At 32.9% G+C, this 15,000-nt stretch overlaps 1 protein-coding gene across 7 annotated transcripts in view; it reads right to left on the bottom strand.

The window, feature by feature from the left end:
- The window catches only part of LOC137655741 (uncharacterized), a 1,545,462-nt gene that overhangs the window by 38,733 nt on the left and 1,491,729 nt on the right, over positions 1 to 15,000 (bottom strand). For 5 of the 7 annotated variants that reach the window (XM_068389795.1, XM_068389799.1, XM_068389801.1 and 2 more), the window contains one exon: positions 7,219 to 7,394. In XM_068389795.1, coding sequence (XP_068245896.1) covers positions 7,219 to 7,394 — 176 coding nt within the window. The remainder of the gene's footprint in view (positions 1 to 7,218; positions 7,395 to 15,000) is intronic. The other 2 variants (XM_068389798.1, XM_068389800.1) reach the window with 1 other exon arrangement.

Genomic DNA, 15,000 nt, shown 5'->3' with positions numbered 1-15,000 from the left:
GGTAATAGTCAATAATGTCACATACACACCGCAAAGAATTTTAGTATTCTTAAAATCTATAAAGGTAGCGACCTGCCATATAAATATAATAACGATGCAGCAATAATAACATAGGATTAACATGAGCGTAATTGTTATTGCTAATTCATTTAACGCAATCACAATAAATAACGCAAAGAATTGGGCCACAGAACCATTAAACAAAATACATGATTACCATTATCACTCCAATTTCCGTTATTACGAAAAATTTCCATACTGTGAATATCCATGCTTGCTTCTACGGTATCATTATTGTTGCCGGCTCAAACTCATAGTTCGAAATCCCCGCGGGGATAATTCAAGTTATCATCAAAATTATGCATACGGGGAATTGTTGGGGACCAGAATTACTGAGATGTATGACTGCAAAAATGATATAACACTTGATCACAATTCATTTCCACTATTATTGTCATGGAGAGAGAGAGAGAGAGAGAGAGAGAGAGAGAGAGAGAGAGAGAGAGAGAGAGAGAGAGAGAGAGAGAGAGAGAGAGCATGAAAAATCCAAACATATTAGAGAGGAAAGCAGGCAGGCGCACATGTGGATTTGTTTATGCGTGTATCCAATTCCGAGCGTAATAAAAGGATATCGGAAATAGAAAAGATGATTTGTCCCAATAGCCAACAATAATTATTACAATGAAAGGCAAACAAATGCAAAAGTTGGACAAAAAGTCTTATATGAAGCGAAATAGAAATTACATAATTTGTATATAAAAACAGGATTGATACATTAGTACAAGGCATAAAAATGCTAAAAAGGAAAAAAAAATATATATATATTGGAAGAAAAATTAAATAAATGAAAGTAAGGTTTTCAAGACTCAGAACTCACATTAAAGGTTAAAGGTATCTAATGTCAAAGAAAAATTAGAAAGATCCTAAACATGAAGGAAAATGCAAATGAGATTCATAAACGTTTTTATAGTTAAATTCTATACTATTTTAAAATATTTCTTATTAGTGGTTCACTAGCAAACTACAACCCCCAAAAGTCTTCATTATGAAAAGAAATACAATCCACTATTGTTAAACGGCATGGATAATGTATTACCTTGACATCTTTATTTCAGTATTATATTGATTACGTAACTTTTTATGGTGGACGAAAGAAAGGGAAACACTAGTAAAAGGTACGTAGGAGTTAGTTCAAGGACCAAGTGGTGCAATTATATAGGCAGGCAAAAAATCATTATAGAATGGAAAATAGCTGGAGGGAGGGATAGGTGTCTGGGAAAATCTGGAAATGTGCTAACAGTGTTTGAACAAAGACCAATGGTAACTAAAATGCCAAGTTACCGAGAGAAGGACGTTTGAGAGCTGATATATTACTTGGTTTCTGAAGAAGAATGTTCGTAGGTATAACTGAGAAAGAAAAAAATGGAGGGAGAAAGGTTGTTAGATTATGCATTAGAACATAATAGTGATAATTGATGGAAGTAAGGACAGAAGTGCGGTGACTGGAGGTTGACCTGATCATCGTCTGGTCGATGCAGAAGTGAAATATCACTTTCAATCGAAGGCGACATGTTAAAAAATAATTATAAATATAATTACGATAAATAGAATTTGGAAAAAAAGAAGTGAGCGTGAAATATACTGATAGAATAAAAAAAAATGTCACCATAGCGAAAGGAATTTATGATTGTGTAAAATTCAAGGATCAATTCACAATTATAAGGGAGTATTTTGCAAGTGAAAACATTAAGTATTGGTTTGAGGTACTATAGAAAGACAAAAGAGATTATGTACGAGTATAACCATATCAATTGGAGAATATAGAAATTAAAACGTGAAAAAGGAATCATATCGTAAATCTTTGGATACAAATTTGACTAGGTAAATCGATGAGAAATAAATTATACTAATGAAGAGTAAATGCAGAGCAAAAGGCTGAGGTGACTGGATCTTAAAACAACAGATGCAAAAGTAGAAAGGTCATTTCTCTGTCAACTGAGAGACGGTTTTGAAGAGATGTTGAATGGCGACGAAAGAAGAGCTCATATAAGAATAATAAAAAGTCAGAGAGGACTACAGTAAAACTGAGAATGTTTGTGGATGCGACTATTATCGAAAAGAAGGTAATCCAAATTTTGAATGATAAAATGAGCCAGGAATTGATGAGACTTCAAATAAAACTACGTAGTATGATGGGGATAATATTATTTCATTCATTGGCCAGTATGTGTATAAGTGTAAAGTTTACTGAGCTCAACATCATTTACCAGGGAAGGTAAAATTTTGCTTTAGAACATCAAACAGATAACAAAATCATTGAAAAAAGACTAGTGATGATTTAACAAGAAAACACTATTTAATGTTTGTCATGAAAGGTATATGAAGAGGGGAAAGTAAAGGTAAAATTTTGGAAATGGCATACATGCACTTAGGAAAGAAAGCTTACTCTTGAATTGCCTGAGAAGTAATGTAGAGGCTTTAAGGATATAAAGTGTAGAAGGCAATTTGTATTTTTAAAAGGCTGTTTAATAAATTTCAGAATGTGTATGCAAAAAGATATGAAGTACGGAAAAGAGCAAAGAATGGAGTGTGAATTGCTTGGTACTTGTAGTTGATGCAGTTTTAATTGGCGTTAGGAAAAGGAAGCGCCCGAGAAGGGTGAAAGATCTTATTGTTTTAGTAGCTCTAAAAGGTGACAAGAGAAAGATTTTGTGCGTAAAAAAAAAGGAAGATAATGAATGTTACCTATATATATATATATATATATATATATATATATATATATATATATATATATATATATATATATATATATATATATTTATGTGTGTGTGTGTGCGTGTGTGTGTGACTGTGAATTCTATAGGTCCATCGAAACAAATTTAACAAAGGAAAACAATTATATTTTTTTAGACTGTTTCAGTTTGATCTAAGTAAAGGAGATTTATTCATAGCAACTTTTGGGAGGATATATAACAAGATAAGGAGAGAGTTAAATCACAGAAAAAGGTGAAATAAAAGTGCCAATTAAATACTTCTTAAACGTTCGGAAGTCAGAGGCAATGGCTAGACCAGTGAAGTAACTCTCAATGTAGAGGTTGGATGGTAGATGCTAATGCGAGGAGAAACGCAGCCCCAATTTCTTCCGAGAGCTAGTAGTAGTCGGCACGAAAATACTGGGCTATGATAACAACTTTTGAGGGCCTTTTATACCAAGGAACACAAATATGAAAATAATTCAATTTGTTAACCAAGAGGTTTGGTCAATGACAACTTTGCTTGTCATCTTTCCAGCCGGACCACTGATACATCTAGGAGATTTGACATTTTGTCTAACCCTTGTTCTTGCATGCTTATTACTCGACTTGAGCAATTGGAATTCTTCAAACTTTTAGAACATTTCTCTTTCAACTATATACAAAGATGAAAGAAAATATTTAATTAACTTGAAATTATATATATGTATATATATATATATATATATATATATATATATATATATATATATATATATACATTTTACACACACACACACACACACACACACATATATATATATATATATATATATATATATATATATATATATATATGTGTGTGTGTGTGTGTGTATGTGCGTGTGTGTGTGACTGTGAATTCTATAGGTCCATCGAAACAAATTTAACAAAGGAAAACAATTATATTTTTTTTAGACTGTTTCAGTTTGATCTAAGTGAATATGGAATCCATGTAGGGGAATGAATCGTTCATTTAGAACACACTGGTGTTTAATGGCCATTTCAGGATGATTATAAACTACTATTGTCTTCCTGATCCTGCACAACAAATTAATCTTGACTTTGGGAGGATTAGAAACGATAATTGCCAGATGGTCATGCGATGAAGGAATTAACATTCTGTTTTGCTTAATACATCTGTTGCTCACATCTCCACCAAGTCTGGTGCGTGGATCCATTGGAACGCTTCAGAATAGGTCTTCCCAATAGCTCGCGGATGGATTCATATCCTTGGTATGATTGATAACAATGGATTCCATAATTTAGATTTTGTATGGACATATACTTTAGGACACAGCTCGGCTTTAATCATTTTTTTTTTTTATTATCTAACAGGCATATTATTACTACGAAATTTTCTGATTTCTTTGAGCCATATTTCACATACGGCTTATTCTCCATTACTTTATACAAGATGGAATTAACTTTCTCTCTTAGATATATTTCACTATACATATTTGAAACTTAGATTTTACTTCAACAAATAATTGTTTATCAGCAAACAACAGATGGTTTAACAATAATGAAAGGTGAATTGACTGTCAGATTTAAAACATTTAGTAACACCTTTGAGACTGAACACCTTAAATCCCACAATTTATTTTATTTCACAACCCTAAAACCACCAAACACTCACTATTCAACATACATTTGATTCAGCTGTAAGTCTAGTGCATCCTTGTATTTATAATAGTTATAATGAAAATTGAGTTAAGGAAACGGGTAGAGCTATCTTTTAAAGATGAATGTGGAATAAACAGTAATTGACACAAAGTTTTGAGAACTCTTGGATTTTTGTATATATGAGGGATTCTTGTCATATAAATTGGAAATTAAGCTGAATTGCTTTCTCTAAGAACACAAATCCATATCAAAATAAGATTCTCGAATCCACCAATATCAGTAAAATCTAGATCATGAATATAACAAGAGGCCAATGACATTTGGTTTCCATGAACGAGTTAAATTTGGGACCTATTTTCAAGCAAATGCTCCAGTGAATCCGGCTACTAGACTCTGCATAGTTAGAGATGAAGTGATCAACAAAATAATCACCATCTCCAAAGTAAACTGAAAAACCTCGGAGGGTGGCTTCAGATATATAAGGAAACTGATCATAGTCACTTTATACATTACTTCCTGAGTTATGTATGAAACCCCGGTTCAACAACATTTATTGATTCATTTATTGGAGAAAATGTAATATTCGACGCACACTGCGTTACTCACCTCTACGTAGTATGTCCGTACTTTCATACTACCTAGACATCAAGGTGTCCCCATTTCAATACTTCTTAGCCCTTATTTAATAAAAACTTTCTAAGCTCTCATCTCCTCCTCACTCTTAAAACTTCCGAATGAAACCCCGTATTCACCTACTTACCAGTCTTTATTCTTTCCACTTGGCTGAATCTCCTCTAGCAACTCTGATTCATCCTTTCACCCAACTAACATAATTGCTATTCCTACATATGACACTTATCCCACTTTGAGCTTTCATATAACGCTACACATATAGTACATCTCGAAAGCTCCGATCTTCTTCTATTATCATTTAACATTCACCCTGCATTTCCATATAAAAATTAGCTCTATAATCATTCCATATGAACCCTCTCATTACTTCCATAGGCACTCAGAGTATCTTCTAATACTTCTTCACACAGCCTGATACTTTTATTGTTTCCCTTATCCTGCAATTCACCTCTTTTCTCTTCCTATCAGTATATGTTGTATTTACTTCAAAATAGCTGTGAGGATTAATCTAGAACTTTTTTTTTTTTTTTTTTTTTTACCATCATTGCTCCCTCACGTTTTCATTTACTTTCATATCCTCATTTTTGGTCGAATGGACTCTCAACTTTCACCCCTTACGAAAAGGTTCAAACTCCTGAAAGTTTCTGCAGTTTTTTTTAATTATACTCTTAATTTACAACCAATTTTCTTATCCCAAAACTGTGTGCCAATATCTAAAGTTTTTCTCAGACTTCCTTTAATACGCCATTCATGGAATTATTTAGTTACCATAAAAGCATACTTTACCTTTGTCTGAGACCCATAAATGCGCCGAAACTAGAAGGTTTTCTTCCTACATATTCGAAATATGTTTAAATTTCACTATAAAACATTATCATGATCAAACTTCCATTTTTTATACCATACAGCTTTTTTATTAATGCAATTATGAGATTTTATTTTAGTCCACGCTTGCCACATGTTGCGTTTTAGCCTTACTTTAAAGCATCTCGCATAACAGCTTTATATTAAGACGTTGTTTCACGCAACGCCTTGCCTAAGCTCTCTTCCCTCATCCTTTCGTCCTCTATCTTACTTTCCCAATCGGAATTCAACCATATCCCTTTCTTGGTTTGCCAAGTACTATCATATCTATAACTAATAGTTTCCTCTATCACCTTCCTAATATAAAGGAACAATTAGTTCTCTCACCTTTTAAACGTTTCACTCAGCTATATATCACATACGTACCATGGTAGGACTTCATTTACCTCAGAAAGCACCTCCATATCTCTTCCTATCTCGTCATCTCTTTATCTCTAACTTTTACCTTGACTACTGTATACACTCGCTGTATACGTGTACAAGATCATCTCTATTGTCATGAAATCCAACTTTAAATAACCTGTTTTCATTCACTAAACTTATCGTTTCCTCATTCCCACTTTTGCTTTTTTTTTTTTTTTTTTTTTTTTTTTTTTTTCATTCTCCTTACATCACTATCTACAAACTGGGAAGAGCAATGGACATATTCTTTCCTAATATCCAACAATGGATTACTCCATGGAATAATGATTTCCCAGGAATATCAGATGAGAAAAAGTTGAATAATAAGCGGTGTCATTTAGAATTTCAATGTAATGGAGGGCTGGAGCAATATATAGCTTTCATATTGAATATAAGCTTGAAGTTTAATAACTACCAGCAAAAAGTAACAAAAATCTTTCCAGAAAGGATGGAAAATTAAGACACTTTAACGAAAAACAGAGTTTGAATTACGCCAAAGACATCCATTCTAAGGTAATTGCAAATATGACAAAATATACTTAAGCGACAAAGAAAACGCTTTTAATAGACGACTACGTTAACAGAAAATGATAGAACTGTACATCCAAGAACCAAAAAAAAAAAAAAAATATACAGTATATCATATGTCTTACGTTCCCTATATTACGATGCGATGAATTAGAGACTTCAATATATATATATATATATATATATATATATATATATATATATATATATATATATATATATAAAATCAAAGTCTAGCTTAGGGAGATAACATAAATTATGTACTCGAAATAAAATGAGTGAAAGTAAAGTAATAGGTCCAAGAATTTTCTTCCCAATGAGAGATAAAGTGAAGGAAAAGAAAAATGAAAGGAAATGTAAATAAACGAAAGGTTTCTTTTGATACTCTTACCTTTGGTATAACAGAATCAGTGGCAGTGGCAGTACGACGAATACATTTGTGACTCGCTTTCCTCATTTTAATTCTGACAGTGATGATGAAGATGACGACGATGGCAACGATGGCACACACGCCGCCCACGAACATGATGATGGTGGACAGCGACGGCATGGAATCCTCACTTCCTACTTGTAAAGGATAGAAGCATCACATCCATTAGCAGCAAATGGCACATACAGAGAGAGAGAGAGAGAGAGAGAGAGAGAGAGAGAGAGAGAGAGAGAGAGAGAGATAATTGTTTTTAGCTTAAGAGCTCACAATTTAAAAGATAAAAACGATTGAAAATATAAATTCTCATATTCGAGAGAGAGAGAGAGAGAGAGAGAGAGAGAGAGAGAGAGAGAGAGAGAGAGAGAGAGAGAGAGAGAGAGAGAAATTCATTGTCAAAAAGTATTCTTACTTTAGAGAGGAATTAACAGAACAAACACGACATTTCCAGGCCAAACAGAGATTACAGACGTGTCAGCAGATCACAGCGGTAAAGAGTATTTAGCCTGCAAATGTTAGCATGTATATGCACAATACTTGAAAGGTCACGTTATGCAGAGAGATTTAAAAGGAAAATAGCTTCAATTGCCGAGAGTAATCTCCAAATTGTCATTAGTGATATAAAAATAAGAGGCAATGCAAATTCGTGCAAGCCATTTCAGAAAATTATTTCAGCTTTGTTTTAATTGTAAATGATCTCTGTTGTGCTGGGCATAAATCTCTCCCCATAACAAGAAAATGAATTTATCTTAAGTTATTTGCATATAACAATTCTATTTAAAGTACATTTCCTATAAAAGAAGATACATAAAAATCATAAATCATGCAATATAAAAACATGTTACCTGAATCATATTCAACGTAAAAAATATGAAAATTTATTTGTTACCTAACAATTGCCTAAAACCAACCATGCACATATACTCATATACTCTCAAAAATAAATATTTCATTACTCATTCGAAACGTAAGCTAAATGAAAATGCACCCCAAAACAGTTTAAATAACTACATTTATAGTAATAATAATGATTAGGCATGAAAATCTCCAATGTGTTCACAATTTCTGCGAATAACCTTGGAGAAATCCAGAAAATAGGAATAGATCCAACATTATATGGTTTTTGTTTTTGCTTATAGTCCTTAATATCTTAACCTATATACACAAATATCCTAAGCAGTTTATATATCTACATATAGATATCATACATACACACACACACGTATATATATACAGTTTATATATATACATATATATATATATATATATATATATATATATATATATATATATATAATGTATATATATAAATAAATATATATATATATATATATATATATATATATATATATATATATATATATATATATATATGCAAAACTAACACAAGAAAAATGTAATAGAAATAATGGTCTCAATCGGATTTTCCAAAGGACTGTTCATAATGCATTCAGGGAAGGAAGCAACGCACACACGAACTAATAGTTAAAAGAAACTGAGATCTAGAAAGGGTATACAGAGTCGGTGAGCCGGTAACGGTAAGGCCCTTTTCACACTATGTGATTTTTTTCCGCATTCAAGGCGGTCTCCTCGCCTCTTTTACTGCAGACGACATCGCTTATTTGCGCGGTCTCCGCCTACAGAGATCAATTATCTCTTTAAATATTGAATACAATATATAGTGTGCCACAAGATGGATAAGAGGAGGGTCCTATCGTGCCTTCATCTATTATGAAAGAGACGATCAAGAATCCAATGCCCAAAGAGACATGCCAGGCGCATATGCTTCTCTCTTTGGAAAACTAAAGAAGGCTGATAATACTTTCCCTAATATTCTAAAATTTGAAGAACATTAGCGCTCATGGGAAACCTTTCTAGAGATATTTTGACCAAAATTTCTTTCCTCTACACCAACCAAAACTATTGCTTGGTTTTCAGGAACCACGTGTGTCTTATGTATTTTAGGGGAAAATTTGGACTATATGAAAACTTAATATGGCCACATGGAGGATAAAAATTAAGTGGAAAAAGAGAATATCCAATAACCATTTAAGTAGAGGAAGAAAGTATGTTGAGTGTGCATTTGGTATTTTAAGTAACAAATGGAGGAGTTCCCGTCGTCCCCTTCTCGTATCTATGAATGTTGGCGAATATTCTTCGGAACATTGTTAGAGAACGCAATGGTTTTCATTTTGAAAATGCTTCAACAATAAATGGATTAGAAGAGTTTAAACATCTTATAAATATACTAGTTGGACTAGCAGCAGATGGCATAAGAAACACGTTTGCTTATTGTTTAGTAAGTGAAGTAGGGGTTTTGAGTTGGCAATATATCAAAATATGACATTAAGAAAGTATGTAAACTTTCTCTTATCTAGTAGTAAGTGACTTCAGTACCAAACATGCGCATAATCTTATGTACGTAGTATTCTTAAAATGGTAACACATGGTTAGCCATGTTTTACTTAATAAAAACGTTTGCAAAATCAAAGATAAATGAATGATAAAAAACTCACCATATTCATATTTCTCCTCACCATTAAGATTCTTAAATCCTTCATTCAAGCTACGGCACACTTTTCTTCAAGCAGATGTAACTAAATTACGACTTTTATACTTCTCCATACTTTGATCTCATAAAACTGGATTCGTTTCAACTAAAGAAATAAGAAGCTTTATATCAATATCTTGATCCATATCCATATAATTCACGATTTTTTTTCATGATGAAAACCAGTTCTCGCCGCTTGTAACGGCGGAAACAAAGCCGCCTGGTGTGAAGACGCGCATTGAACATAATGGCCAACTACAACTGCCAACGGGAGCGGCATCGATTCAAGCCAGTGGGACACTGCTCATGCAAAGCGGCACCGTGACGGCAAAAAATCCGTGCCGCTATAATTTGAAAGGCTCCATTAAGTTTATCAGCCAACTTGTAAACGCGGTGCCGCTCTGCTGGCGGAGGCTGAATTAAATCGCATAGTGTGGAAGGGCCCTAACTTTCCGGATACATAATTAAGATTTTTCTATCATTATTGATTAAGCCATATCGCCTTGTTGCCGTCAAAGTCACTCCACCGGCACACCTAAAAATTTATGCCTTTTACATATTGTTTTGAAAATAAATCTGCATTTATGGTTCCTTATGCTGATATTCATGTATTCATAAAAATAAAATATCTTTCATAAATGTATTTTCTATGACGTCAATTTATAATGTTATTAAAAAACTAATTTCTTAACGCCAGCCTAATTAAAAGTATGACATTAGTATTGTGCACATTCAATTATTTTTCGTATACATGTCAAGTAATGCAAATTTTAACCCTTATAAAATGAGTCACATGATTCATATGAGATTTCATATACATAACATTTGTTACTTCCAAAAGAGTTTTTCATAAACAATTTTCAATGAATTATTGTTCTAAAATTCTACAAAAACCGAAATAACTTATTAGCAGACGGAGATTACCTTAGAAAGGTTTTCATGTTATGTATTTTTCTGTTGTTGTTACCAAAAACGTTTTATTTCAAGTATTTTAAGGCATCATCAAATACAATTTCAGAATATTTAATTTTCTTATTTTTATCCCATGTCCATATATTTCATTATCAATATATATTCACAAAACCATTGGTATTGATAATAAAATTTTAACTATATCACTGTGGCCAATACAAACATAAATATTTTAATGTTTATTTCATACACTGTATAATAGAAATTAATACATCTATTATATACTCCAGCCCCAAAACAGTAGGTTGCATTCATTATCAATTGCCACAGTAAAGTCTATCCATTCATTTAGTCTGCAAAAATAAATAGTTTAGAGCATTAAAAGTGTATGAGGGATGCATAAGATAACAGCACAATGTTTGTGGATGTTAAAAATAATGATAATTGTTTTATAGAAAGAGTTTTGGTAAGAGCATAAATATCGTGTTAGGAATGTATAATCCTCAAATAATTATTTCAAAAGAGATATGTAAAGATTTTAAGGTGTGTAGCTGGCCTGTCACTCATTACATCGTATATGAATGTGTATATTTGACTTATAAGAAAATATTTTGAGTAGGTGTTAATAAAATTTTTTTCTGAAGTATCCTCAGAAAATGTCTTAATTTAGACAAAATTGGTCAGGACCACAGCCAATTCATGGTACATTATTCTTGTGATTTTTGTACTTATACATGTGTTTATACACACACATATATATCCATATATACATATATATATATATATATATATATATATATATATATATATATATATATATATATATCAATTCATCTATTGAAAGAGAAAAGAGTCTACTGGTCATAAGAACTAGGATTGTGTTCACATTATCTTCTAAACTTTTTAATTTCTTAATATTTTCAACATACCTTCCCATAAAGCAGGGAAATCCTAAAGAAAATGAATGAAGAAATTCTGCTATCCTGGTGGGATAGAACCAGCCAGGCGAGGTTTGCGCTTACCCACTTAAGCACTAATACAAACATGAAATCTTTCAAGATCATACACGTAAAAATCTGTTGAATTTCAGAGAATCTTTCAAAGAGCAAAACTGCCCCGATCCTAAGGCCGGGATGTGTACGTTCAGTGAGAATGGTTTATCTATGAGCTGGTGAAAGCCATTTAAATGTGGAAGATATTTACACATATGTATCAACAGAAATATATTCTTAAATTTGTTAAAGGAGTGGATTTGGAGTGATTCCAGTCTTCTAACTAGCTTGGATTCGAATATCTTCATGAGAACAGAATTTCATCGTAATTTTAACTTTTCAAATGAAAAGATTATTCAAAATATTAAGAAATCGAGAAGCTTATGAGGAGAACTTAACAATTGCAATCATTATTTTATACCACACATTCACAATATCTCCCACATTGTTTTTATTTTAAATTTTTAGAAAGCTTTTCCTGCCACATGTATGACACGCATCTTTTTCACTACATTTTAAAACTTTTCCCATGAAGGATTCAAAACAAATACTTGGTCTACACACCTGCTCCTTCGTCTAACCCCATTGCCAATTAATATTTTCTCTCTTCTATCTTACTTTCTCAATTGGATTCCTAAGATACAAATTAATAGAAAAATAATGTTATACCCTGTATTTCAGAGAGCAATTATTCCTTTCATCTATTCTTGTTGGAACCTTTCCCTCATACAGACATACTTTACAAACCCTGGTCAATCGCCCATTCACACTATAACTATCATACGATAGCATATCATTTGTAGTTCCGTCAACTCGTGGTTTCTTTCCATTCTTCAACTTTTGAAATGCTTTTATTATTAATAGGTAGACAAATAGAATTGTTAAGCGCAATTACCAAAGATCTATCTACATTGAACTACTGATAGGAATAAGGAAAATCCAATTCATGACGAATTCTATGCGAAAGTTCCATGTACAGTACATACTTCAATTGGATCTTCAAAATCACATTATGAGATATGAAATATCTTATATCTTTATTAAATCGTGCAAAGTAAGTTATGGAGAAGATTTCTTACTTCTCTAGGGAGTTATGGGGTCCTTTGACTTCTCTTTGGTTACGGTTCACTTTCCCTTTGCCAACACATACACCGATTAGTCTAGAATATTATTTACATATTCCTCTGTCCTCATACACCTGATAACACCGAGATTACCAAACATTTCTTCTTCACCAAAGGGGTTAACTAATGCACTGTAATTGTTCAGTGGCTACTTTTCTCTTGGTAAGGGTAGAAGAAACTCTTTAGCTATGGTCAGCAAGTCTTCTATGAGAAGGACACTCAAAAATCAAACCATTGTTCTCTAGTCGTGTGTGGTGCTATGGCCTCTGTACCGTGGTCTTCCACTGTCTTGGATTGGGGTTCTCTTGCTTGAGGGTGCACTCGGGCACACTATTCTATAATTTCTCTTTCTCTTGTTTTGTTAAAGATTTTATAGTTTATATTGAAATATGTATTTTCCTTGTTGGGGCCCCTGGTCTCATAGCGTCCTGCTTTTCCAACTAGGGTTGTAGCTTAGCAAGTAATAATAATAATAATAATAATAATAATAATAATAATAATAATAATAATAATAATAATAATATAGTCTACTCTACATAAAATTTTGAATACATTCTTAGAGCTCCCCCATCTCTTTATTTCGATTTTTCTACTATATAACTCGATGGGATCTTTTAAATACGAACAGTTTATTGTAACTAAAGTCAGCAATTTCTGAGAAAATTGAAAATGTTTACAAAATCTCACTTAAGGTTTACTCCATTCTAGTGATTACTGTAGGAATTCAAAGTATTTCTGTTTTCCTGTCCCATGTCGACTGCTTAGGAGAGGTGGTGCATAACGCTTTTATTTCTAGCATCTTGTTAATTTTTTAACATGAACATAACTTCTATTCTAAATGTAATGGATATTTTGCCAACAGACATCACGTCGAACTTGAAAAGTAAAGCAGTATATTGGGAGCAAGGTTCCTAACCTGTTCAACATCATCAAAATCTGGAAATAAGAGGAAGAAAGAAGTTGTCGATACTTAAGAAAAACTGGATTATTGATAATATCAATAGTAATAATGCTTACAACTAAAACAGTCCCACAATCGAATCTGCCATCGCCTTATACTGAAAAGAACGCCAGCTATATTGACCTAACTGTTTGTGATACATCGACAGTCAACAACTGGCGGACTGGAAGAATACCCCTCGAGGAACCATCAATATAATTTTCTTGTGCAACATCGATTCATGGCGTTGCTCCGGGCCTCGACTGTGCATTACAATATGTCTTAGTGTATCAGAGGGAATGGGTCTATCTTTCATGGCAGAATTGCATCGGAAGTTGCTCTCTTTCTTTCTCTTTCCTTTTAGGATTCCCGTGAAAACAAGATTTTTGCATTTAAGATCATCTGCATGATGAGTCTCATGCAGTCAGAGAGAGAGAGAGAGAGAGAGAGAGAGAGAGAGAGAGAGAGAGAGTGCAGAACAAAGGCCTTAGACATGTTCCACTCACGTCTGTTTATGGTCTTTCTATGCCAATGTACCCACGCGCAAACTTTCTTAGTTTCCTTTGCAATCTCTAGTGACCCATTCTGTTATTCTTAATGTCCATCTATTATCTGTCATTTTCATTATATGTCCTATCCATGTTCCTTTCTTTTTCCTATTTTAGTTTGCTTTCGTATCCACGTTGCTCTTTTTCTGTCTCTTAGTGTTATTCCCATCATCATTCTTTGCATAGCTCTTTGAGTAGTAGCCAACCTATGTTTTAACCCTTTAGTATGGCTCCAAGTTTCTGATGCATAATTTCTTACTGTTAGGGTCATCTGATTAAATATTTTTCTTTAGAGATAGTGGCCTTTTACTTTTCATAATCTCATTTTGTTTACCACAAGCTCTCCATTCCATATTTATCCTTCTTTTAATTTCGGTCTCGTTTCTTGAGGAAACGCTTACTGTCTGTCCTGAGTACGTATATTCATTAACAATCTCTAGATGCTCGTCCATAACTCTTATTTGTTGTTTCTTCATATTAATTGACCATAATCTTAGTTTCACTCATTTTCATTTTCAGTCCTTCATTTCTGGTTTCTGTATTTAAATCATCTATCATCGTTTGCAATTCCTCCTATGATTCACTAAACACAACTATGGCATCTACAAATCTCAAGTTGTTAAGGTACTACCCATTAATATTAATTCCTACATTTTCGAATTCTAAATTTTTAAAAACT

The sequence above is a fragment of the Palaemon carinicauda genome, chromosome 16, assembly GCF_036898095.1.
Source record: "Palaemon carinicauda isolate YSFRI2023 chromosome 16, ASM3689809v2, whole genome shotgun sequence".
In the NCBI taxonomy this organism is placed as follows: Eukaryota; Metazoa; Arthropoda; class Malacostraca; order Decapoda; family Palaemonidae; genus Palaemon; species Palaemon carinicauda.
This window is presented reverse-complemented; position numbering and strand designations above follow the sequence as displayed.